This window comes from Ochotona curzoniae, unplaced genomic scaffold (genome assembly GCF_017591425.1).
Source record: "Ochotona curzoniae isolate NIBS_2020 unplaced genomic scaffold, NIBS_Ocur_1.0 contig_4501, whole genome shotgun sequence".
In the NCBI taxonomy this organism is placed as follows: domain Eukaryota; kingdom Metazoa; phylum Chordata; class Mammalia; order Lagomorpha; family Ochotonidae; genus Ochotona; species Ochotona curzoniae.
Window position 1 is genome coordinate 9,632,170 of NW_024466307.1, and position 25,227 is coordinate 9,657,396.

At 40.9% G+C, this 25,227-nt stretch overlaps 1 protein-coding gene across 4 annotated transcripts in view; it reads left to right on the forward strand.

The window, feature by feature from the left end:
* The first annotated feature begins 10,237 nt into the window (after nucleotides 1-10,237).
* Nucleotides 10,238-25,227, forward strand: part of SLF1 (SMC5-SMC6 complex localization factor 1) — a 55,161-nt gene continuing 40,171 nt past the window's right edge. Inside the window, exons 1-4 of one of the 4 annotated variants that reach the window (XM_040986045.1) lie at nucleotides 10,238-10,329; nucleotides 19,616-19,729; nucleotides 19,890-19,965; nucleotides 20,974-21,214. In XM_040986045.1, coding sequence (XP_040841979.1) covers nucleotides 19,616-19,729; nucleotides 19,890-19,965; nucleotides 20,974-21,214 — 431 coding nt within the window. In that variant the 5' untranslated portion in view covers nucleotides 10,238-10,329. Of the gene's footprint in view, nucleotides 10,330-19,333; nucleotides 19,730-19,889; nucleotides 20,166-20,973; nucleotides 21,215-25,227 lie in introns of those variants that run through there. The other 3 variants (XM_040986048.1, XM_040986047.1, XM_040986049.1) reach the window with 3 other exon arrangements.

Here is a 25,227-nt window from a genome sequence, read left to right on the forward strand (position 1 = left end):
GATTGAGTCCAGGTACTTTTTTTATGTTTAGTTACTCTTTTGTTCCTGAGTGTATAAAATCACCCTTTTCCCTACTTTTCGTGGCAATCTTCTTAAAAATAGATTCCTGGCTTTTGGTATCTGTGTCACAACTCTACTATTATTTAGATACAAATTTTATTAGCTATCAGTTTAAAAATCTCTGAAGATACTAAAGGTCACCTGGGATTTTGTTCACACAGATTCTCACGAAGCTGGTTTTGGGTGGGGACCCAAGATTCTGCATTTCCGAACAGGTCTCTGGTGATGCCAGGAACACTGTCAGTCTGGGACTATTTGCTGTCCAGAAACCAAGATGCACAGCTGTCCCGGCTGCTGACCTTTTGTCTTTCCATGTCAGTGCCTCTTGTCAAAATACTATCTATCCAGTACCGAAAGAGTTAGGAATTTGGGATCATATGAGTCACACTGGTTCGGAACTGAGTTTCCCAAGCCACCAATATGCATGTGACTTCACTAATTGGGCTCTTACTGTCACACATTAAGGCTTTTCCCACAAGAATTTTACATGTCTCTTTTGTTGTCTTTATTCCTAGGAACTTTGTATTTTCAATGTTATGTTAAACTGTATCTCCTTGCAAAACGTTTCTGTTTTTTGTTGATGTTATACAGATGTTTGTATAACTGTATATTAATATGTCTATCCAGGTTATTTGCTAAATTCTTACTTTTTGTGTAGCTTTATATCTTTAATAATGAATTTTCTTTATTCTTTTTCTAAAATCTGTAATTTTTTTCTCTTTTAAATTGCCTTTCTGAAACAAAAATAAGGTTAAACAACAGATGTATTAGTTAATAGAAAAGAATATTATATATCATCAGGCAAAATAATCTCTCAGGCATAGGTTATCTAGGAAATTGATAAGATAAAGGTCCCAACTATTTATTTTATTTATTGTTCTCACTCTTCTTGCTATTTTCTAATATCAGATTTTTAAGTTCTTAAACATCGGTATCATTCATTTTCCCAAGCTGAACTCCAGTTCCAAGACAGCTTGGCCACTCGTGGCAGGAAAGAGAGTAAAAACAGGAAGCAGAGGCATTACAAATGAGAGAAGTGGTTCCGTTTCAGCTAAGAACTAAGGTGCAAATGCTGACACCAGGAAACCATTAGAGACACACCTCATCACCCACACCCTTAGAGCTGAAATCAGTTTCTTGGAACACCCACAAACACCTGAAATTACTTTCTTGATGATAATGTCAGCCTGCTCCGGGGCAGAATGCCCTTCTTGACAGCTCTCAGCCAACCAGATTAGAAAAAATTAGCCTTACTGTTGCATACGAGGGTCACTATTGTCAGCATTGGTTGCCTAAAGAAAGCTGAAAATGTGATGGCGTGGAGGAAAAAAGGGATGAGGAAAAGGAGACAATGACTAAAGTAACAGCAGCCAGTATAAGAAAAATGAATAGAGTACTTTCTTTAAAGGTCTATCCATTATCCACTACACGCAATTACGTAGGAGGATGCAATGTAGAAAGTGCTTGAAGAGATAAAGTCAGGAGTCAAGCAAGCACATACATATATCATTGTCACTATTTAAAATATGCACCATTCTGTGAGCAGGTATTAACAAGCACTCTATCACCTAATTGGAATACCTTCCCCTTGATTCTACCTTCCAACACTGACACTTGGGTGACTGGGTCTCGAAATACTCCTGTAAGAAACTAATACAGGTGTGCTGGGGGAGAGGAGACATAAACCCATAGCCAAAAACACAGGGTATCATCACTGCCAGGCATAGAAGGCTAATCTCCCATATCCAAGCACCTGCTGGGATCCAATGTGGGTGCCAATTCATGCCCCAGCTGGTCCACTTCCCATCTAGCTCCTTGCTTGTGGTCTGGGAAAACAATGGAGGATGGTCCAAAGCCTTGGGTCCAAAGCACTCAATGGGAGACCCAGCAGAAGCTCCTTGCTCCTGGCTTAAGACTGGCTCATGTTTGGCCATTGTAGACATTTGGGGAGTGAACCACCAAATGGAAGATCATTCTCTCTGTGTCTCCTTTTCTCTGTAAATTTCCCTTTCCAATGTAAATAAGTAAATCTTTAAAAAATAAATAAATAAAATAAAAATACCTGAGATCATGGAGACAACACAATGGTAAAGACTAACTCCTCCTCCTGCAGTGCTGACACCAACATGGGTACCAGTCTGTGTGTGGCTATTCCACTTTCAATCTTGTTCCTTGCTTGTGGCCTGGAGCAATAGTGAAGAATGGCTCAAGCTCTTGGGAACCTATACCCATGTGGAAGACCCAGAAGAGTCTCCTGGTTCCTGGCTTCAGATCAGCTCAACTTTGGCTGCTGCAGCCATTCAGGGAGTGAATCAGCAGATTGAAGATTTCTTTCTCTGTTCCCCTTACTATCTGTACATCTGCCTCAAATAAAAGTAGATAATTTTTTGAAAGACCTGTGATCAATAACCTACCCTACCACTTTAAAAACCTAGAAAAAGATCTAGCTAAACTCAAAGTAAGTTGAGGAATGAAACAATAAAGATCACACGAGAAATAATTAGAAAAAAAAAATCAACTACATAGAAGTAAATTCTTTGAAAAGATCAATAAAACTGAAAAACTTCAGCCAGACAAAAGGATCAACAACAGACAATATTACTGAATTTAAATAAATAGTTTATAAAGGGAACTATAAAAATTGCAGAACATTGGGGGTGAGTGTAATGGGTCAGCTGGCTAATCTTATGCCTGCTAGTGCCAGCATCCAACATGGGCATGTCCTGGTCACTTTCACTTCCTATCCTGCTCCCTGCTTGTGGTCTGGGAAAGCAACAGACAACAGCTCAAGTTCTCTACCCACACAGGAAATCCAGAAGGAGCTCCTGGCTTAAGCTGGGCTCAGCTCCAGCCACTGCAGTTATTTGGGGAGTGAACCAGCAGATGGAAGGCCTTTCTACACCTCTGCCTTTAAAAAAAAAAATAGATAAGCCTTTCAAAAAAAAACACAGAATATCAAACTGGATATCCCAGATGAAAGAGACAAATTCCTAGAAAAGCAAATTAGTGTAACTAACACAGTATAAAAATGATAAAAATAATAATGTGGTTGAAGTTTTCATGTTGGAACATTTGATGACCAACATGCAGGTGTGGAGTGAAGAGCAAAGGAGTATTTTTTTAAGAGGTCTTTAGGTTATGGGAGCACTACCATTATGAAGTGATTAATTCCCTGAATCAGAGAAATGAGTTCTTCATTAAAAAAAAAGGGGGGGGGGGTGGAGAAGAGAGAGAGAGACAAAAGGAAAAAGAGTTCTGTGTGTGTTTGTCTTTCTAGGCTTCTCCTTGCCCTTCCATCACTCCATGAAGAAGTAACCCTTCATCAGCTGCCAGAGCTTTGATCTTAAATATCATATCCTCCAGAACTATGGGTCAACACATTTCTATTCACGCCAAATACCCAACCTGTGGAATTACTTCATGGCAGGCACAAAATAGAGCAGGAAAATCCTGCAGCAAATGAACTGATTAAATTAGAAAGAATAATAAACAGTCCCATAGAGAAACCAGCAGCTAAATGCCTTCACCGATGAACTCAATTAAAGGTTTAAAGATAAACTCACAACAGTACTTCACCAATTCTTCTAAAAAAGCAAAAGAGAACGACTATCAACTCATTCTTTGAGACTTAGTATCACCCTGATGGAAAAGACATCACAAGAAAATGAATAGCAGTAAAAACGCTAACAAATTAAAACATTAACAAATGGAATCCAGCAACATACACACAGTATTATGACCATAACCAATTGGGATTTGTCTCAGGAATGTAAAGCCAGTTGAACACAGAGAAATCAATTGAAGTTATTAATAAAGGCCCAAAACCACAGACCTTATTAATAAAGGCCAAAAACCACATGACCTAAAGATGCAGAAAAAAATAATGTGTCAAGTGATATGAACATTGAACAAACTTTCATAGGAAAAAAAAAAAGACTCAACAAACTAGAAACAGAAGGAAACTTCATCAATCTGATCAAGAACATCTACAAAAAACCAGTAACTGATATCACACTATTGGGAAAAGACGAAAGACTGTCCCTAGGATCAGGACCAGATCACTATGTTGTTCTCATCTTTTCATTCCACACTCTGTACCAGAAGTTGCAGCGAGAACAATTAAGCAAAGCAAGTTAAAGCGGTGGCTTTTCCTGCAGCATCACCATGCTGGCCCTAGCTAGGACAATGAAGAAGAGCAAGTCAACAAACGGCACTCAAGAGTTAGAAGCAAGAAATAAAACTGTTTTAAGATCATATATGTGTGTGTGTGTATATATACATATAACATAGATATAATATATAATATACATACAATATATAATTACATTATATATATATATATTTGCTAAAGCAGTAAGTCGTAGATGCAAATCTTGAGCTTGGGCCAGGTTATAATTTTTTAGATATACCAAAATCAAATAAACTGAACTTGATCAAAGTAGAAATGCTTAAGCTTTAAAGGATACAAGCAAGTGAAAAAGAACCCTAGAGAATTAAATATTAGCCAATTTTGCACCCCACCCCAGAGTAAAAAAGAATTACTGTAACCCACAATAAGGACTAATAACTCGAAAAATGGCAAAGGATTTCAGTAAGCATTTCTACAAACAAGATACCCAAACGGCCAATATGGAATAATGCTCAATAAACATTAGCTTTCAGAGAAATACAAATTGAGATCAGACTGTATCGCTTGGTTTTTGAAGGATATTGCATTAACACTACAGATAAACTTGGGAAAGATTGTCACTTCAACACTTACCTGAATGGCTATAGTCAACAGGCATTACGGGACAGGCATTTCCTCTAACAGCTAAGGCTCTAGTTAACATGTTCACATTCCACACTCAAGAACTTGGGTTCACTGTCCAGCTTTGGCTCCTGCCTCCAGATTCCTGCTCACACAGCTCTTGGGTGAGAGTGGTGATGGCTCAAGTAGCTCAGGCCCTGCCAACCACATGGGAGACCGGAACTGTCTTCCTATCCCTGGGCTTGGCTGCCAGCTAAGGTCTGTCTTGGGGGTATTTGCCCAACCAGTGGATGGGAGCTCTGCTTCTTTCTCTCTCTTTTGCTTTCTCTCTCCTTTTATCTGTGCCTTTCAAATAAATGTTTCCTCCCAAATTGTTTTAGTAACACAATAATAAGTGTCATAGAAGATGTGCAGAAACCCTCTCACACAGCCAGTGGGGTTGTTAAAGTTCCTCTTCCTCATCTGTCAGTGTAGATGTTTCCCTAATAAAATTGTGCATTTTACAATTTTTATGATCTTTCCCACTAGGCTAGAAACACAAGACAATGATGTGTTCTTTCCCTCCTAAGGTGTCTGCAGTATTACCACTACAACTCGAGTACAGGTCAATTACTGAATGTGCCAATCTATGCCATCTGTTACCACTGAGCTGCTTATTCTCGAACATAGCACTCTATGTTCTTATCAACACGGGACTGCTTCTGCTTTAACTTCTTTACCCCAGTTCCTAGGCTGGCAGAAAGGGCAAATGAAAAGTTAGATACAAGATTCCTAAATAAGGTCTATGACCCTCTTGGGGCTCTAATACACTTTTGATGTGAGTTGCAGGGTCAGAACTGTTTTTCTTAATAATGACAATGAATTTTGCTTTTTTAATGTTTCCTCTCCAAGTACAAAAGCCTTGAAGCCTTAGGCCAAATCCAAGTTTTCTGTTTTGGAGGTTTATTAGTTTTTAATAAACTATTTCCATTGCTTCTATAAGAAGCCACCACAAATTTACTGGCATCAAACCAGAGAATTATCTTAGTTGTCCAGGTCAAGTTTAAAATGGATCTCATTAAAATCAAACCAATTAACCAGCAGTGCTGCATTTCTTTCCGAAGGCCCTAAACATAATCCTTTGTTCCATTACATGCTGTAATGTCTTCGGCAGCCCTCATTCTCAGCTTATGGCCCACTTCCTCTATTTGTAGCCAGCTAAATGGGTTGAGTCCTTTTACCATGGAATTGTTCAAATTTTTTTTTTCCTCCATTTCATTTTAGCGAGAGATGGTGAGAGTGAGTGAGTACACAACAGAGGTGTCTTTCACTTGCTGGTTCATTCCGCAGATGCTTGCAATAGCTAGCACCAGGATCCCAGAGCTTCATCCAGGTCTCCGACAGGGTGCAGGTGCAGAGCCCAAACTCTTGGGCCATCTTCCACTGCTTTTCCAGGTGTATTAGCAAGAAGCCAGACTGGAAGTGAAGTATCCAAGACATGAGTCACCACCCAATTAGTGGTGTGCCACAGCTCAGGACCTCAGAATGAAATATTAAAATGCTTCATTTTAAGAGCCAGCATTGTGGCCTGGCACTTAAGCCACTGTTGGGAATACCTGCATTCAATATTGGAGTACTAGTTCAAATACTGCTTTGGTTACTCTGCTTCAGATCCAGTTTCCTGCTAATGTGCTGGGAAGGCAGTGGATGTTCCAAGTTTTTGGGTCTCTGCCACCCATATGGGAGACCCAATGGAATCCTGAGGTTCTGGCTTCAGCCTGACCCACCCCTGGCACATGTGGGGAGTGAAACAGCAAATGCATGACATTACTCTGACTCTCCCTCTGCATCACTGTTTTAGGAAGAAAAGAAGGAAAGAATGAAGAAATTGAAATTTGAAATTGAAATGAATTTGAAATGAATTTGAAATGAAATTGAAATGAATTTGAAATTGGTTTCAATTTATTATATTGTACAAAAACGTAAGTGCATATAATTGCATAAATAGAAAGTCTTGGAAAGTCTCAGTAATTTTTAAGAGTACAATGGACTCTGAAACCAAAAACTTGGGTACTGCTGAGTTAGAAAGACGAGAAAACCCAAGGAAGACAATGCCAGGTATACGCAATCCTAAGAATAAATGGCGGCAGCCTGAAGGACACCAGGACAAAGAAGCAACACAGAAACCGTCTGGAAAGGACCTGTTCATAACCTACCCTACTTCCATACCTTTTGATCAAATCTCTGAATAGCACAAGACAAGCTGGCTCACCTCCGGGGATCTCAATTTCCCCAAGGGTATTTCTGAAGGCTAGTATGAACATAGGCTGAACAAGGAAAGGAGGATAGAAAACAACTTCTAAACAAGGGACAGGCATTTGGTCTGCCAGTTAGGAAGTCACACTCTATATTATAGCGTATGGGTTTAATTCCCAGACAATACAATTCCTGAATCCAGCAGGGCTGTTCACTTGCATATAGTAAGGGAGACTGAGTAAGTACTGTGTATTGGGTAGCAGTGGATGCATGCTCTATGTAACTTAGCTTCTGTTTTTGCCCAGTGTTTTTTTTTTCTTTTCTTAAGATTTATTTATTTTTATTGGCAAGGCAGATTTACAGAAAAGGAGATAGAGACAAAGATCCATCCACTGTTTTACTCCCCAAGTGACCACAATGGCTGGAAGTGCACCGATCTAAAGCCAGGAGCCAGGCACTTCTTCTAGGTCTCCCATGTGCATGCAGGGCCCCAAGGCCTTGGGTCATCCTCTACTGCTTTCTCATGTCATAAGCAAGGACCTAGAAAGAGAGTGGGGCATCTGGGACATGAACTGGCACCCATATGGGATTTTATTGTGTGCAAGGCAAGAATTTTGCCACTGAGCCATCACGCTGGCCCAGCCCAGTGTTCTTTATAGGGTCATGAAGATGAACAGGCACAAGATCTTACACACCACCCCCACCACGTCCTCAGACTCACATCGATGGGAATTGGCCAACAAGATGCATACCAGGAGCTATGCAACATGAAAATCAACTCCCTCATCATGCACCTTTCATGCATGAAAGAACCTAAACTAGGAGGGTAAGTAGAGGCTAAGTTCCAGCCCTCACTTTAGTTGCTCAGTCACATGTCCAGGAGAACTGTCACCACACTGGAAATGATACCTTGCTCTAATCCTTATAAAAGCACTCTATCCAACAGTTAGTGTGTCCAAAATTTAGGACACTTAGGAATTGGACAAAGTCTTTGCCAAGCTGCTGTATGGGACATGATGATTCCAGAGGGGAAGAGGGTGAAAGGGAGGTGAATACCACATTACATATCTTTCCATGACTTTTGAATTGTGTACCATTTAAATCTACTGGGCACAAATGGTTTAACTTATAAGGCAGTACAAATTAGAAGTATTATAGGTGTCTATGCCCCATGGAGTATCATTTCTCCTTCTGCAACATGTAATATAGAAACAGACATGGATACATCAAAATATTTTACTATACAGTCCTTTATTAAACCATTATTAAATAGCAGGATGTCAGTTTAAAAGATATATAACTAGAAAGAATGCAGTCTCCAGAAATTATTTTGTAGAAGCCAATTTGTCGGCACAGAAAGATCCATGGTATTTTATGAGGGAGAAAAAAAAAGCAGGTCACAAGACAATATCTATAGCATTTTATACTTTTATTAGAAAAAACACACATGCACACAAGCCAGTTAAGAATGGAGAGAAAAATGGCGAGCAGTTATTTCTGGGTGGGGAGATTATGGAAAAATTTTCACTTCCTATTCTTTTTGGTTCATTTCATGCCTTAGCAAATCATCTCTTATTGTAAAAAATCTAACACCTTTAGTGCCTCGTGGTTGGCCACAGCCTTGGTATTAGTCTTCATTCATCCTATAACATCCGAAGACAGCCAATCAGTATTTTCCGCTATCTGCTCTTCTTCCTGTGCCAAAACTCTCATCCTGGGACACAGGATGTGAGTTTACCAATAGCATCCTAATGCACAAAACACCAGCTCAGTCTCTTAATCTCACAAGATGGAGGGAGGGGCACGAATGGGAGGGAATGAGCTATAATTCCAGACAGCCAAAGCTTAACTAGTAGACGGGACTCAAACATCAACTGTGCCACTGAGCTGTATGATGTGCGGGGAATCAAGACTTCTAGGGCTTCACGGTGTGAAATGTAGTGCAAGCAAGAATATCATGAATTCCCTTTCTTAAAAAATGTATGTATTTCATTGGGTGGGCAGACAGACAGGGAGAGAAAGAGAAAGGCCTATCTCACAGGGGCTAGGTCGCCCCCTGAAAGCGTCCAACAGCCAAGCTGAGCCAAGCTGACAACAGGCAGAGGGAATCTAGTCCAGGTCTCCTGGGTGTAAGGCCCAGATCCAGCTGTCAATCAATTAATCAGTATGTTCCAAGACTAAATAAATGTCCTCAATATGGTTTTATTATTTCAGAACGACATGACACTTGTTCTACAACTCTGGAACTGGCTGCTTTAGGGGGGAGAAAAACAAACAAAAACCAACGAGCTGTCTGTCGCACATGACTAAGTATTGGGTGAGAAGTAAGTAGTTGAAGACATTACTCCAGAAAGAGTGGTCAAAACACTTCTTTCAAAGCTCCGAACAAATGAGCGCCTTTCCTCCCTTCGTACCTTTCCCACTGTCCCTGCTACCTCAGACTTCCTTTCTGGGAGGCACCCCCTACCTCCTAGGGGCCGCGGGCCGCAAACCTGTTCCCCCCGTTTCCCTGAGCTCACGAAACAAAAGGCGTCCTCCCCACTCAATTCAAACTACCGCGGGAAGGCAGACGTCCTGCGTGACCCCTGCTGGCTCCCCGCTTGCCAAACGTCTGTAAGACCTGTCTCCTCCGGCCACCCAGGGCCCTGCACCCCACCACCACCACGCCAGCACCCCGAAAGAGGGGCACCACGCAGCTCTGGAGACTCCGGGGTGACCAGCCGCCCACCAGGGAGCAGAGTGAGTGGACACGGCATCTTGGCCCGGCACACTGTGTGTCCTCGGCCTCACCCGGGGACGCGTGCGGTCCCGAGGCCAAGTTCTCAGAGTTTAGACAAGAAGGGGAGACCCCCCTCATCCCGGCCATGTCCGTCCGCGCACACGGGGGGCTGGACCAAGCCTCCTTTGGACTCAATCCTGGCCCATTCACTTCTCACTAGGGCCCAGAAGCTGCCTCCGGCCGGGTAGGAGCAAAGAGCCTCGAGCCCACCTGGAGAACTCACTCACCCGTCTGACACCTGGGACTCCAATCCCGCCGCAGCACGACCCGCCGCGGGGAGACCATTAGGATGCCCGGCAACACCTGAGATCACCCTGGCGACGGCCCGAGAGCGTCACTGGCAACGACCCGGAAGTACCCGCTAGTGCTTCCGGGGCAGCCCAGCGCGCGGCGGGAAATGATTTCGCAGAGCCCGGATTCGGAAAAGTGGCGAGTGCTGCAGCCGCTGCGTCCGTCGTCGCTGCCGTCGCTGGAGGGAAGCAGCCCGGACACCCCGGCCGGGAAGGTAAAGGGCTCGGAAGACACCGTGTGTGCCCTCTCGCTGTGGGGTTTGTGCCTTGCCGCCTCCACACACACCGGGGCCGAGGTTCCCTGCTGTGACGCTGCCCCAAAGAGGGGCTGCCGGTGCCTGGCGTCCGTCCCCTCGGCCCCGGAGCCCCCCACAACCCTCCACCGGCCACCCCTCGGCTCGCGGTGGTGGGCTGGAGCTGCAGACGCCCCCCGACACACACCCCCCGAACCCCCCAGCCCCATTGCGCGCTGCGGGGCTGAGCCCGCCGGGCAGGTGCCGGCCCCCCGCGTCTCTCGTTTCCATAGGAAACCCAGGCTTCCAGGCCGCCGACCCTAACGGGGAAGGCAGGCCCCCTCAGGGCCCACTTTTCTCGGAAGGAAGAAGACCTTCCGCCGCCCCAGCCCAGTCTTGTCACCTCGGCCAGCGACAAGGATCAGGTCCCTGGCGACTGTAGGCCCTGCAGCACGCACGCACGCACGCACAGGTGCGTGTCCCCGGGCAACCGGACTAAGCGGTTTCTCCGCCGGAGATTTTTTTTCGCGCGTCCTGAACCTCTGATTCAATGTTGACAAAGTGGATGGGGCCCCAGGTCCTCCGTGTTTGCCTGTGCAGTGGGGAAGGCATCCAGCTCGCTTTTTTTTTTTTTTTAAAGAATGCGAATCTTAAACACACACAAGCATATATATATATATATATATATATTTTTTTTTTTTTTCCTTTCGGTAGAGGCATTAGGAGTAAACATTTCAACAGTAGACACGCTTCGTGGGGTTTTGTGGTTGGCTATTTCGTTGTGCCTCTGTTCCAGGCACTGTGTTGGTGAGCAAAGTGGACCTGTGACAGGTGTTTCATACATGAGTGGTTATGGGTGGATTTGCTTGAAAGAGTAAATTGGGTGGCTTCTAAGTAAGTGAATTAAATTCAAACACCTGAATGCTTCAGTAAATGTGATTGAAGGCAGTCAAGCTCTGTTCTGTTGGCTCACTCCAGGTTTTCTGAGGCCTGACTGATTCCAGTGTTGTCTATAGTTGCACATTCCTTCCCTAAAGCATAGCACACGTGAAGGTCTTTGAAAAGACTGCGTTCCATAATCATTATCAAGAACCCTTAAGATGTTATAATAAGTATCCAGCCATCAGTTTTTAGGGAACCAGTAGTATAGCTTTATTATTGAACAGCGTTTTCCATGTGTATTTATATCTTGAGTATAGTCTTGTAAAAAGTTGCATGTAAGCTCTGAATAATAAGGTCTACAGTGGAGAAGCGTCGCTCTGGTTTATTTGCTTGGCCCTACCACCAGAAGGTAAGCAGGTGCAGCCGTTTGTAGCTGGTCACGGCCAGCCAGGTGGAAAATGGAATGGCTTTCAGCTGCAGCGGGAGGTGGTCTACCCCTGTGGCTAATTCACCTCTACCAGTAGAAAATAGGTGTCTACAGGGGTGGCATGACCCTGCCAAGGCAACCATAGGTAGTTCTTGAAATCCGCGAAGTCTGTAGCAGGCTAATTTTTAAATAGAGAGACTTTTATTTTGCTCACAAATAATATTACACTATAACATTAGTGCCGGAGTCCAACTCCAGCTGAGTTCGGAACTCACGAAGGGTGCGTGGATGAGGCGCAAAGAGGAAAGAAGGACCACTAGGATTTCATGATCATAATAGACAGTGCGGGAAAGCTGTCTGCTTTGTTTATACAAAATCAGTCGAACTCTGGCTCAGACTTTTTATGTCATGGTCAAGTGGGTATTTCTAAGGATAATTCTGCCGTTAGTTTTACTTGCTACTACAACTCTTATTCTACAACTAAATCTTATATCACAAAGAAAAGGAGAACCTAGAGATGAACGAAAGAATGAAAGCCTAAATATAGTTCCCTTGATTAGCATAAGGCCAATGGGGACAGCCAAGACAGTAGGAATAATAGAAGGCCCTTTTGCAAGACATTATTATTGACATTAACCTCCAAGCTCACAATCAGTAAAAGACCAGCCTCACAGTAGCAAACAATGCCTGGATGGATTAGAATTCTTCCGCAAGGTGGTCTGGTGTCCATGCAAAAGAAGATGGAGCTGCAGCCAGGTGGTTGTAGAGACATCCGCCTGGCCCTGCCAAACGGTGGGAAGTAACTTGCGGCCCTGCCTGCAGTGGAACAGTATTCTTCACACCTTTGTGTCCCCCACATCCGCTGCACGGACCCCAACACATTAGTATAACGTATTATATAAAAATGAAATGTCCCTGGAACTTTTAAGCTGATTTAATCTTTTCTTTCTTTCAAAATCACCCTGAAATTAAAAAGGTATTCTTTTGTTATTTTTGGTAAGGAACAAAGTCCCTGTGAATTAAGCCCATGAGAGGAACATAATGAAAACTTTGTTTTGTGTACGAAAAGGTGGGGTATACTCTTTACATAGTTTTTAGAAATGTGAAGATAGTGGTGTTTTGTTTTTTTTTTAAAGAATAATGATGTTTGAGTCTTTTCAGTAATAAGAATATTTATGATTTAAGTCTGTCCCCTCCCTTAGAGTAGATTCCTTCCTGTAGTGTGCCTTTCTCTTGCATTCCCTGAAAATAGACTGCTTTGTAAAATTGGTGTTTGAAAGGATTATCTGACTGTTGATCAGGGTTGGTTTTACAGAGAACTGGTGTTTTTATGGGAGCAGGCGTACCCTTGAGTCTTGGTTTCACTATTTCACTGGCTTGGACCCTGTGCTGGTTTCTTAATCACTCAGAATTGTTTTCTCATTTGCATAAAAAATAAATGACATTAACGTTGTAAAGGAGAAAATGAACTAACAGGAGAGGATGTTTGGGAAGGGTTGTGGATAGTGGAATGAAAAGATAGCTTGCACATTGCATTAACTTGGAAGACCCCCCTGTCAGGAAGGGTACAGATCACAGTAGATCCTCAAGAAAAAGCCAGTTCTGTGTGTTCCACTTGAGATTTAAGGTCTTTTCTGCAAAGTTATCCTGATTTTCCAGGATCCCACCGTGGGTATCGGAAGGGATCCATGTTCCCTCTGCCCTTGAACTTGTTCCTCTGGTGTGTGCTGGGTAGAACAGACATTTCCGCGTGTTCCCTGCCCCCCTGCTACCCGCTTCTCCCTCTCCGTGGTCGCGCTGTTCCCAGGTGTGAAATCTGCCTGTGTTGCTGAGGCGTCTGTCTTGGACAAATGACTGTGGCTTTCCCATATCACATCATCCAAGAGCATCTTTCCAACTGCCATTCCTGGAGACTTCTGGCAAATAACTTGTGTATCTGTGGGTACTTTTTAAAAATTAATGGAAAATGGAATTAGATGAGTTTGGCACCAAAAAGTTTTGAAATGTACACATGTGAGGAGTCTTCAGAAAGGCTATGAAGCAAATGAGGAAAGTAGGCACAGCTTACCAAAAATGTTTGCACAGCGTAAATGGGCTTTTTAATTCATTCCCCCCCCCCCCCGTGAACTTACAGAAATCCGTTTATAATTTGTGATCCTTGAACTATGGGGCAGGAACTAGGTAATAAATGTCTTCTACGGATTCTGAAGGGCAGTTAATAGGCCACAGGGAGACAGGGTAGCTGAACCCTGCAGTCAGTCAGTGCTAAGGACACAGTGTTATACTCATGGGCTGCTGATGGATGCATGCCGTGACAGGTGTCTGCCCTTTGCAGCACCCTGTGGGCTGGGGCAGAGAGCCAACTCGAGGACCATTGTCAGCTTCAGCACTTTAGACTTCTTCGCTTAAATGTTTGGGTAGCGGTAATTATGAAAATCTTCCAAACTCATGAATTCAGAGCACTTGGTATCTGGTTCTCAGAAGAAACATTTTAAGTGATACTCCTTTTTGCTTGTAGCAGTGGCTTTAAAAAGTAAGGAAAGTTCACTATAGTGAAGATTGAAGAAGCCGTTAGTTTTCATCATGTGATTTGCAAACCATGAAGAATATTGGGACAGGACAAAGTCATCCTGGGGATGGGCGTCTGCCAAGGTGGTGAAGTTACTTCTCTTGGCTTCTCTGTTTCTGAAGCTGCTTCCTGGAGGGCAGAGAGGATGGCTCAGGCAGCTGGTCCCTGCCCCCTCGGGGAGGCCTCCTCGGAGTGCCAGGCCCTCAGCTCTGACATGGTGCCAACCGAGTTGTTGCAGACATTTGGGTAACAAGTATATGTATATATATATATATATATATATATATATATATATATGATGCCTGAAAGTTGATCCCTTCTGCAGATGTTTTAACAGTTGGGATAAAAGGTGAAGAAATTACAAAATGATTTTATGATCTATATAATGACATGTATGCTTTGTAGTAGTCTGCAAATTTTGTTTAATATGCATGTGTGAATTATGATACAAAAATCCGTAAAAGTTGTTTTGGTTTAGGACTTGAAATACGCATACCTAAATTAAACTTTTTATAAGCAACTTGCTTTAGTCATTGATGAGTGAGCTTGCAAGATGCCATGTATTCTCAAATTTCTATTGCATGTTAGTGTTATAGAAGAAATTGAAATGAGTTTATTCTCATTGTCCTAAAAAATCCTCTTCCATCATCCCTGTCGCATGGAGCTTTGCCCCTTCACCTGGTTAGTCCCTGCCCTTGATTTTGGCTCACACACTGGTTCTTTCCTCATCTCTGCGGTCCTGCCGGTACTTTTCTCCAGGTTCGTTTTTCAGCATTTTCTTGCTATGTTCTTACACTATTCCACCAAACTCTAGATGTGTGTCACATAGAAAAATTTGAGCGGTCTCAAAATTGTATGGTGTTTGCAGTTCTGATGGCAAGTGCTATAGGTGTACTTGGATTTCTTCCTGGCACCAACTGCAAAGGAATTTGAGACGTGCGGGGTAAGCCCATGTGGGAGATATTTTGGGAAAGTCCACACTGCAGAGACAGTTGCTTGCTGTGTTTAAAAGCCAGCTCTGCATGCAGTCACTATCTCCTTAGTGGTACGTGCAGTTCAAAGTAAGTAACCAAAATTTTTCTTAATTACTACAACTTTAAATATATATAAAACTACTAAAGAACATTTTTTTCTAACCAGGAATATTATATACAATTTTTACTTTTTGACAAAAGATAAAAGCAAAACTGATAATACTCTTTCAAGCATTATTTTAGGTAGGCTTGTGTAGCCTGTGTGAATGCTTCAAAGAACATCCCCTTGCAAGTTGCACAAAATCTAATTTTTCTAGAAATATCGCTAATGTAATTACATTGGTGTGTGTTTGCTTTCTTGTGCTGGCTGGCTTTTTCTAGAACACGTTACCTACATAAGACTTGACTTTTTTTTCCCTCTCGAGACCATTATTGATTTGTGTTTGTTTTATGACACTGTTCGTTGGGCACTGGGGTCTCCCTTCTCCCCAGTTTCGCTCGCCTCCCACTCCTCTCCTCTCCCCTCCATTCTTTCAATGGGCATTTTCCTCGAATTTTCACAAGTTTTTTTCTTTAGTTGTCTGAATTACTAATATGAATTAAACCCATTTTGCAATGCTCTCTTTGGATTCATTGGCATTATCAAACTATTCATGGTTAATCCTGCAGAATGAGAAATGTGTAACAAATCATTAATTTTAGAAATTTATTCATATATCTTTGCTTATCTGTATCTTCATATTTAGATACCAGTTTTATGCTAGATTGTAAATTATATCTGCGATTTAGAAAATTAGTTTGTCGTATTATGAACGCCATTATTTCAAGGAGATTTTGTCACAGACTGCTGTTAGATTAGGCTCTTGAGCGGCCTGGGCTGGCTGTTTCGTGCTGTGCCCAGCATTCAGAGGTCTGGGGCAGCTGAGTGGATGCCCCAGTTTTTCTGATCAACTTGTGAGTTACTGTCCTGTATTCAGAAGTCTTTCTTAAAATGTCAGTTTGTATAATGTTTAAATCAAGACATACTCGTTTTTCTCACCTGTTTTCTTCCTTTTCCTCTTTGCATGTTTAGTTTCAGTTTCATGTCTAAACATTTTAAAAGGAAATCAATGGTCCTGGGCGGGTTGTGGGCTTCTGTTGTTATACACAGCCCTGGCTTTATTTACTCCAGGGCTGCACTTTAACAAAAATGCTGTTATCTTTGATTATTTCCATCACGTGTAGGACTTTAAGATGGAAGCTGAGTGTTGACCCCAGTAAGTCCAGGTGATTCAATGATTGTAAATTATACCAAGACATGTTGAAAAGTACTTCATTAGTGATAAATACTCAGATTAAAAAAACGTTGATTGAAAAAGAACATATGATGGAATTTTTCTTATTTCTATATAGCAGTGAGAAACAGTGATGAGATTTGGAGAACAGCTTTTATGTAAAGCATTTTGGGTGATAGCATTAAGGAAGTTTTTAATGCTTTCATTGCTTTCTGCATATTTTTTATTCCTGTATAGTTTTTATAGTGTTATAGAATGGTTGGATTTTACGGTTTTAAGACCACTGAAATTTCTCTTCCTTGCCAACATTTCTTCAAATAGCCTGCTGTGTAGCTTTTGAACCTCTTAAATACACAAAGGATAGTAGTAACAAGAATATGTTGGACTATGTTCAAAACTGTTTTCATTACAGTGGATTTAAAGAATTACAAAAGCAACCATTGGTTGAAGATCAGTATGATCTTCACGGATAAATTGTACTTGTCTGGTATTTGTGAAGGCATTTGGTTTCTAAAGGATATATTTTTTAAGGATTTTCTTAAATTTCTAGGATTTAAAAAAGCATTTTCTGAAATTATAGGCATACGCTAGATAATACACATATGGCTTACTTGTGGTTATGGGTGTTGTACATCATATTAAATTATTTCTAGCAGCAAAATGGATTAGTAAAGTTTTATGTGTTGTCTGTCATTTAATCCATGTGCACAGTTGAAAACTGGTTTTGGTAATGAGTACCTTGTGTAAGAAGCTATATTTTTATTAGTATAGTGTTTTATGGATGTATTGATGTTTTCCTAAGATACCAAAAACTACCGTGTATATATAATTTTGCACTGACCAGACCAAATACTTTCAAGATTCATGTATTTTTATTTAAAAGGCAAAGTTACAGGGAGGAGGAGAGACAGGGAGATCTTCACTCATTGGTTCACTCTTCCGATGGCCATAACGGCCTGAACTGGACCAGGCCGAAGACCAGAGCCAGGATTCACCAGGGTTTCCCTTGTGGACTCAAGGGAAAGACTGGAACTATCCACGGCTGTTTTCCCAGGCACCTGAGCAGAGAGCTGGATTAAAGTAGAGCAGCTGGAGCTGGGGTCTGGGAACACAGGCGAGGCCTACTTTGCTGCAGCACAATGCCAGCCCCAACCCAAATTTTTTAATGTGTTTTATTGAACAGGCTTGTACTTAGAAATAAGAAGGATGTACTGAAGTTAAAATAATTGTTCATTTTTTTTATTGCGTAGAAGTTAGTTTGAGTTGCCTTTGATGTACACCTGCAATGTGCTTCTTAGTACTTAACCTCTGCATTGATCGTCACACAGACAGTGCGTGACTACTGGCAGCTGCTCAGGCTGGGTGGAACCCTTCTTTGCAAAGTATCTCTCTTTAATTGTCACAGAAACCTCTCCTGAGTTAGAAGGGGAGGTAGAAAGAGAAACCAGGAGTGTGGTTAGAGTAGCTGCAGCAGCTCTCAGAAGCTTTAGGCAAAAGAGACTAAGGGTCACTGTAACCCTGAAAAATGCTGTAAATGTTCACAGTGAAATCCCTTGGACTCTTGGATTCCTTGCGAAGGTTCCAGAGCCCGATGAGGCTCACTGAAGGCCCTTCCAGAAATCTAATGTACTTTAGATCATCTCTAGATTACTGACAGTATCTGATACAAGGCAAATGCCATGTACCCGGTGTGCAGTATTATTTAGGCAATGATACTATAATTGCTGCTAAATAGTTGTTCCACTGTATTCTTTAGGAAGTGACAAGAAAAATAGTTTAAGTTTTGTACAGATGCTGTTAAAACTTTTTCAAGTATAATTGGTTGAATCCATTGGTGAGAACCCCAGAGATACAGAGGACTGGCTTTTCATATATGTGTACTTTAGTCTTTGAAAATAGAATTTTTTTAAAATTTTAATTTTTATCAGAAAAGCACATATTTTGCAGAGTGCAGGAGAGACAGAAAGGTCTTCGTCCACTGGTTCACTCCCCAAGTGACCTCAGTGGTTGTTACTGAGCCAATCCTAAGTCAGGAGCCAGGAGCTTGTCAGGGTCTCCTGTGTGGATGCAGGGTCCACTGCTTTCCCAGGCCACAAACAGGGAGCTGGATTGGAAGTGGAGTAGCTGGCACATGAACCCAACCAGCATCCATATAGGATCCCAGCGCATGCAAGTCAAGGATTTAGCCACTGAGCCATTGCTACAGGCCCTTAAAATAGAATTTGTGTGAAGAACGTTTTTTTCTCTTTACCAGTGGTATGCTGCTAGTCCCAAGTTCAAATAGTTTGTAAAATTTGCTTGTAATTGTCTTGAAAGAGGTCATTGCTTCTTTAAATGTTCAAAATAATCATTACTACTAGTATGCTTTTGCCTTTAATAAATTACTAATCCACAAGTAAAATTGATGACAAAATCATTGGACAAATGCAAAGTTATCCTAACTGCTCTAATTGCCTATTTTCCTCATCTGTAAAAAGAAACAAAATTATGTACCACATCAAACATAAAGCACTTTGTGAGCTTCATTTAAACATGTAGTTAAGTCCCTAGGATGATGAACTTAGCTAAGATGTGATTTTTTTGGTTTACCTTGTAAGTGATGAAATGAACAAGTCCTAACGAAGTTGAGAAATGAAGGCTGGGAATAAGACCCAGGGCCGTCATCTGTATCGATGTGGGGAGACCATGCTTCTCCAGTTGTTTGTGTATATACTTTAATAAATGCCATAGACGCTATATAATTCAGTGTATACAAGATTGCATTTCATTTCTGCAAGTGCACTTATTTTAATAGTTGCTGACACAGTACTTTTAAGCGAAGCTAGTATTGTTAATGCTAGCTTCAGTTTTATATACCTCTGTTCTTTTGTACAAAATTATGTTTATCAGTGTGTTTTGGTGGCAAGTAATATAATGCAAATGTTCAGTGTTCAGAAATGTGCCTATGTGACCATGTGGTAAAAAGGCAACTTTGAAAGCTAGCTTCTACTGTATATAAGTAAATTTAATATTATTAACAGTTGTGCTTTGCATGCTTACTTCGTCGTGTGTTCAGTGTTTTTAATGTGTTCATATTTAGCATTCAGTGTCCTCTCTGGGGATAAGATCATCTTCAACGTGCTTTCTGTTATGTATTTGATAGATGGAAGAGGATGCCCCAAAGCACATCATCCAGATCACTGGATTTAAGATGGAAGAAAAGGAAGCTCTAGGCAAATTGCTTTTAAAACTAGATTGCACTTTTATTAAGAGTGAGGTGAGTACTGAAGCTTAACTCAGCAAAATATTAAAAGTATAATTGAAAGATAATGAAAGTTAAAATAATGATAAAATACTGCTTCACATTTTCAAGAATGTAAAAGACGAGTTACTAAGGAAATCTGTGGTAGTATTTTTATGTGGATTTTCTCTTTCAGAAATACAAGAACTGTACACATCTTATAGCTGAACGACTGTGTAAGAGTGAAAAATTTTTAGCAGCTTGTGCCGCAGGTGAGTGAGCTGCCCCGTTCCCGCCCTTGACACGAGCTTCCTGTTGAAGAAAGAGCGTGTTCACTGCTGGAGAGATACTGTGTTCATTACTTCAAATGTGAATCTTTTTTTGTGAAAATATTTTTTTTTTCGGAAGTAAAATCTTACACTTCATGAAAAATGGATGAAATGGGCAGAAACACATGCTTCAAGAAGATTTGGTATGATGCTTTAAGAAAAATCATTTTTATAAAGCTTTTGCAAAATGTCAACATCTTGAGCCTTTGTTGTGACTTACCTTGTTGTCAGATTTCTTTTCGTTGGTCCATCATTGGAATTACTTTGTGTCCCCCTCTTTTGTTTCCCCACTTTCCATCTAACTGGTCATCCAATTTTATTTTTCTGAGATATGTATATATTCTATAATCACAAGTTAGAATCTACTCTTTTTTTTAACATTCAATAACATGTATATATCATAACACAGGTAAATTTACCATTTTTAATTTAACTTACAAGAACAAAATACAAAAAAAGCAAAACACTTGCATTTCCAAATTCCACAATCATGCCTCCTTTAAAAAAGATTACTGTACCAGAAAAGGAACTAAAGCTTATTACTAAACGCCCAGGAAATTTCCCTAGCATGATAAATTTGTTTTATGGGGTGTAAGAATGCTGTGAGCATTATTGGAAAAATATTTAGTATATGAGGAAGAATATAAATCTAGCTCTAAATAAGTAAATAAATGTAGTAATAGCATCTCAAGCAGTGCTGCACTTTATAATTTTAAAGCTTTAGACAACATTTGGAATTACAATTATGGAAAAAGTTACATGCAATGTTCAGTAAAGCTATAGACCGCTTTATATCAAAAATCTAAAAAGTTTTAAAAGGAACTGTTGACAGTGTGGGGAAAGAGTCTAACGTTGGAAGGATCGACCTTTGTTTGCCGTTTGATCTTGATTGCTTATCGTTCCATCAGAAGCAAGATGGTTTTGTGAAGGACACTTTCTTCTGTGTTCCAGGCAAGTGGGTCCTCACCAAGGACTACATCATTCACAGTGCTAGGAGCGGAAGGTGGCTGGACGAGACAACTTACGAATGGGGTTATAAGATTGAAAAGGACTCCCATTATTCCCCTCAAATGCAGTCTGCACCCAAAAGATGGCGGGAAGAACTGAGGCGCACCGGTGCGCCAGGAGCTTTTCACAGATGGAAAGTGGTCCTGCTTGTCCGAGCTGACAAGAGGAGTGACTCCCTCATGAGGTGAGTGAGAGCGTGTGCTCAGCAGGGGTGGGGGAGTCCTTTCGGTTTGTCTGAATGCCTCTGAGCTATGTAACTGTGATGGTAGGCCATGGCAGGTCTCTTTGATCTCTGAATTAAGCCATCTTCACTTTTAAGTAAATGTATCACTAATAGGGCAAAGTGTTTCATGGTGTTGGTTTTTAATATGCTAATGATCCCTTTCACTTTTACTTTCAGTATTATTTCTTCTGGCCAACAAAAAATTTTTAAAAACTAACTGGGAGTTTGGCTTTTTTTTTTCCAGTTTTGAAATATTTTAGAAAATTTTAAATTAGTCTCACAACATAGCAAAGGGAAACGAGGGTTTTTATAGTTCTGTTTGCAAGATTTCTACTGTTTCCATTGTAATTTAATTTTGTTTAAAAGCCTTCCTATTAGATAAACTATTTTTAAAAGTGCTACTAACTTCTGACAGGGACAAGGAGTGGTATGTTTTTTTTTTTTTCCTTTGCCTCTAAAATATAAATTATGCATAAGATGTATCAACTTTAAGTGTGTATTTTGATAAGTTTAGAGAAAGTTATACACTCGTATTTCCCTCACCTAAAATCTGCAAAAATTTGATTATTTCATTATGAGCCCTCATATTCTTAAAAATTTTGTATCTGTACCAGCTGCCTTATTTGTCATGCCACAGTAAATTTGTTTTGTTTCTTTTTGTTTTTTGGTAGAGGTTTGCCTATATCAAATAATATTAAATATGCTTCTTTAATGTAGCTCCATTGTTTCAGTGGGTGTTTGTTAGATGTACCCAGATTGTTGGGACTGTTGCTAATCCCATCTTTTTGTTGCCAAGTAGTATTCTGTATGGCTGTATCACAGTCTGTTTATTAGCTTACCTACCACCGGGAAGTTTGGGATGCGTTTCATTTTTGTCACCTGCAGTGAACATTTCAGTAGAAGCGTCCAGATAGTCCATATAATTTTCATTTCTCCTGGGTAATATCTGAGAATGAAATTGTTAGCCCAGGTAATAAATGTATGTTTATTAAAAATGCCGAATTGTTACCACTTTCAAAAAATCTTTTTATTGGAAAGTCAGATATATGGAGAGGAAGATCTTCTGCCCATTGATTCACTCCCCAGGGGGCCGCAAAGGCCGGAGCTGAGCCAATCCGAAGCCAGGAGCTCTGAGCATCCTCTGGGTCTCCACACAGGTGCAGGATATCAAGACTTTGAACCATCCAACCAGCACCAGTATGGGATCCTGGCACATGCAAGGAGAGAACTTTAGCTGCTAGGCTACTGCACTGGGCCCACATTAATGCTATTTCATATTCACAGTATTCAGAGTTTTGGCACTGTTGAAACTCAATTAACCTTATTTTCTTCAACTGATCTATAGATTTCACATGCCAGTATCTCATGCCTTTAGTTTCAGCTTTATAGTACATATTGAAATAGATACCAATTGCTCTGCCATATCCCTCTCAGAATTGTGCTTGGTGATTTGGAGTGCTTTGATTTTCTTGCGTAATTTAAATAGCAACTTGGCAATCATTGTAAAAACATACAGAGTGCCATTCTTAATGCTATAGGTTACATTCTGTTTTGCACTCTGGGAATTAGCCAACACAAATTAGGGAAAACGTGGGATTTGTTTTTGGGGACTGACTGATTTCACTAAGAATAGTGATATGCGGTTCCGAACATGTATTTGTGAAAGACAAGATTTCTTTTTTTTTTTTTTTTTTAGCTCAGTGGTATTCCATAGTATATGTGCACTGTATTTCTTTATCCCGCTTCTGTTTGCCGTACATCTCAGTTGATTTCATGACTCACTTTGAGTTGAGCTGCTGTAAACACGGGGAACTAGTGCAGCCGTATGGAGGATCCTAAGATCCCTGAGAAGTGCGTCTCCCAGACGACCCTGCTGCCTCACTCCCGGGAATCTATCCCAAAGAAGTGAAATATGTGCGGTTTCTAAAAGAGATCCAGTACTACTTGTTTTGTAATATATTTTTTGGGTTTTTTGTTTGTTTGTTTGTTTTCTTTGTTTGCCAGATTTATTTTTTTGTATTTATTGGTTTTTGTTTATCTGGTTATTCCTGTTTTTCCTATTTTGTAGCCTAACTGTGGTCTGTCTGAGAGAGCGGTTACACGCACCTGAGAGATGCGTGCTCTGTGAGCGTCAGCACAGGTCCTCTAGATCCTGTTGCTCACGAGCGTATTTTACATCTGCTGTGTGTGTTGGGTTTACACCTGCGTGATCTGTGCTTTGGTAAATCAGGGTGCTCTCCCCAGCTGGTAGTTTATTACAGTCTGCCTTTTTAGATCACTTAATATTTGCTTTACGTATTTGGTTGCCCTGATACCATTTTCATATCATCTTTACTGTGTTGACTCTTGTCATTACCTGATCTCTGTAATTATCTGATGGACGTGTAGCCGCTCCTGTTGTCTTTGTTCGCACGTGCCTGAGTATCTTACACATCCTTCCCTTTGTGCGTGGCCTTGCAGTGAAGTCAGGCTCTCACGGGTCTTGCAGAGCTGCCTGGTGTCTTTGTGCATTCAGCCCATTCAGAGAGTTCGACCTGTTTGCAGTCAGTGAGGTAATACGTAAGGACTTATTAGTAACATTTTACTTTCTTATGCTTAAGTGATTTTTCTCTATTACTGTACCATTGATGCCTTTATTCTTAGTGTTGAGGCTTTTATTTTGTAGTTCTCATGAGGCTTACAAAAATGTTATTATAGCAGATTGGCTTAAACTGGTAAATATGATTAAAGGAGAGCGATCTACGTTTTAAACTTTGACGCCATTCTTTTAAAATTTTTCATTTTTACTTCACAATATGCATATATTTCTGTCCTATAGCATTCTTTTTTTTTTTTTTTTTTTAAGTTTAGTAGTTTTGTCCTAATCTTTCCAAGGGAAATGTAAGCAGTTTGAACACCGTGATTATAGTGTTGGAGTATTCTGAATTTGCATATTGTTATTTCTGAATCTTACCTTCAGATCTTTTGTGTTGCACATTAGCTTTGCCTTACTTTGAAGAACCTTCAGCTTTTCTGGGGAGAGTTTATCTTTCCCTCATTTCTGAGGGCTAGCTTTGTCTTGGCGCACACATTCTTCGTTAGCTTTTTTTTTTTCTTTTTGAATCTGTCTGCCTCCGTCCTGCTCTGTAGGGTGTCTGCCGAGGATTCTGCAGGTAGATGTATGAGAATGCCTTACGTCTGTTACTGAAACTGCCTTACATATGTCCGACTTGGTTCTGCTGCTTTTCAAGATCCTGTCTGTGTCTTGAGAACTTGCTTATGACAACTCCTGGCAAGTTTTATTTGTGTTGAATTTCACTGGTTACTTTTAGCCATCTAGCACCTGGATGTTCATCTTTTCTCTAGGTTTGGAGCGTCATGCTTTTGGGTTTTTTTTTTTTTTTTGAGTGAGCTTTCTACTCTTTTGTCTTTCTGTGTTCTTTCTTGAACTCCAATAACTTGAATGTTAGCCCTTTGGATCCAGTCCCATGCATTATGTGAGTGTTCTTTGTTCTCTTTTCAACCTTTCCTCTCTATTGCCTATTTGATTATTTATGAGATGTGGTCAGCCCAAATGGCATCTTAACCTCTCTCAATTTCTACTCCTGTGTCCTCGACAGAGCATTTATTATGAAAAATTTTTCTTTTAGGCTATTTTTGTTGCATTCCTTAAATTTAAAAAAAAATTTTTAATTTAAAAATATATATATTTGCTTTCTCTCTGCTTGTTCCCTCTCCAATTGACTGCAGTGGCCTATACTAGGCCAGACAGAAGCCAAGAGCTTCGTCTGAATCTCCCAGGCAGGTGACAGGGCCCACATATTTGAGCTGTCCTCCTTTGCTTTCCCAGCCGTCCGCAGGGAGATAGAGGGCTGGGACGCAAGCCGGCACCCATCTGGGATGCTGGCATCACCAGTGGCTTTACTTTTTCAGCGCAACACTGACCCCAAACTTTAATTTTGCTATCTTGTATTTTTAATATTTTCACAAGAAAT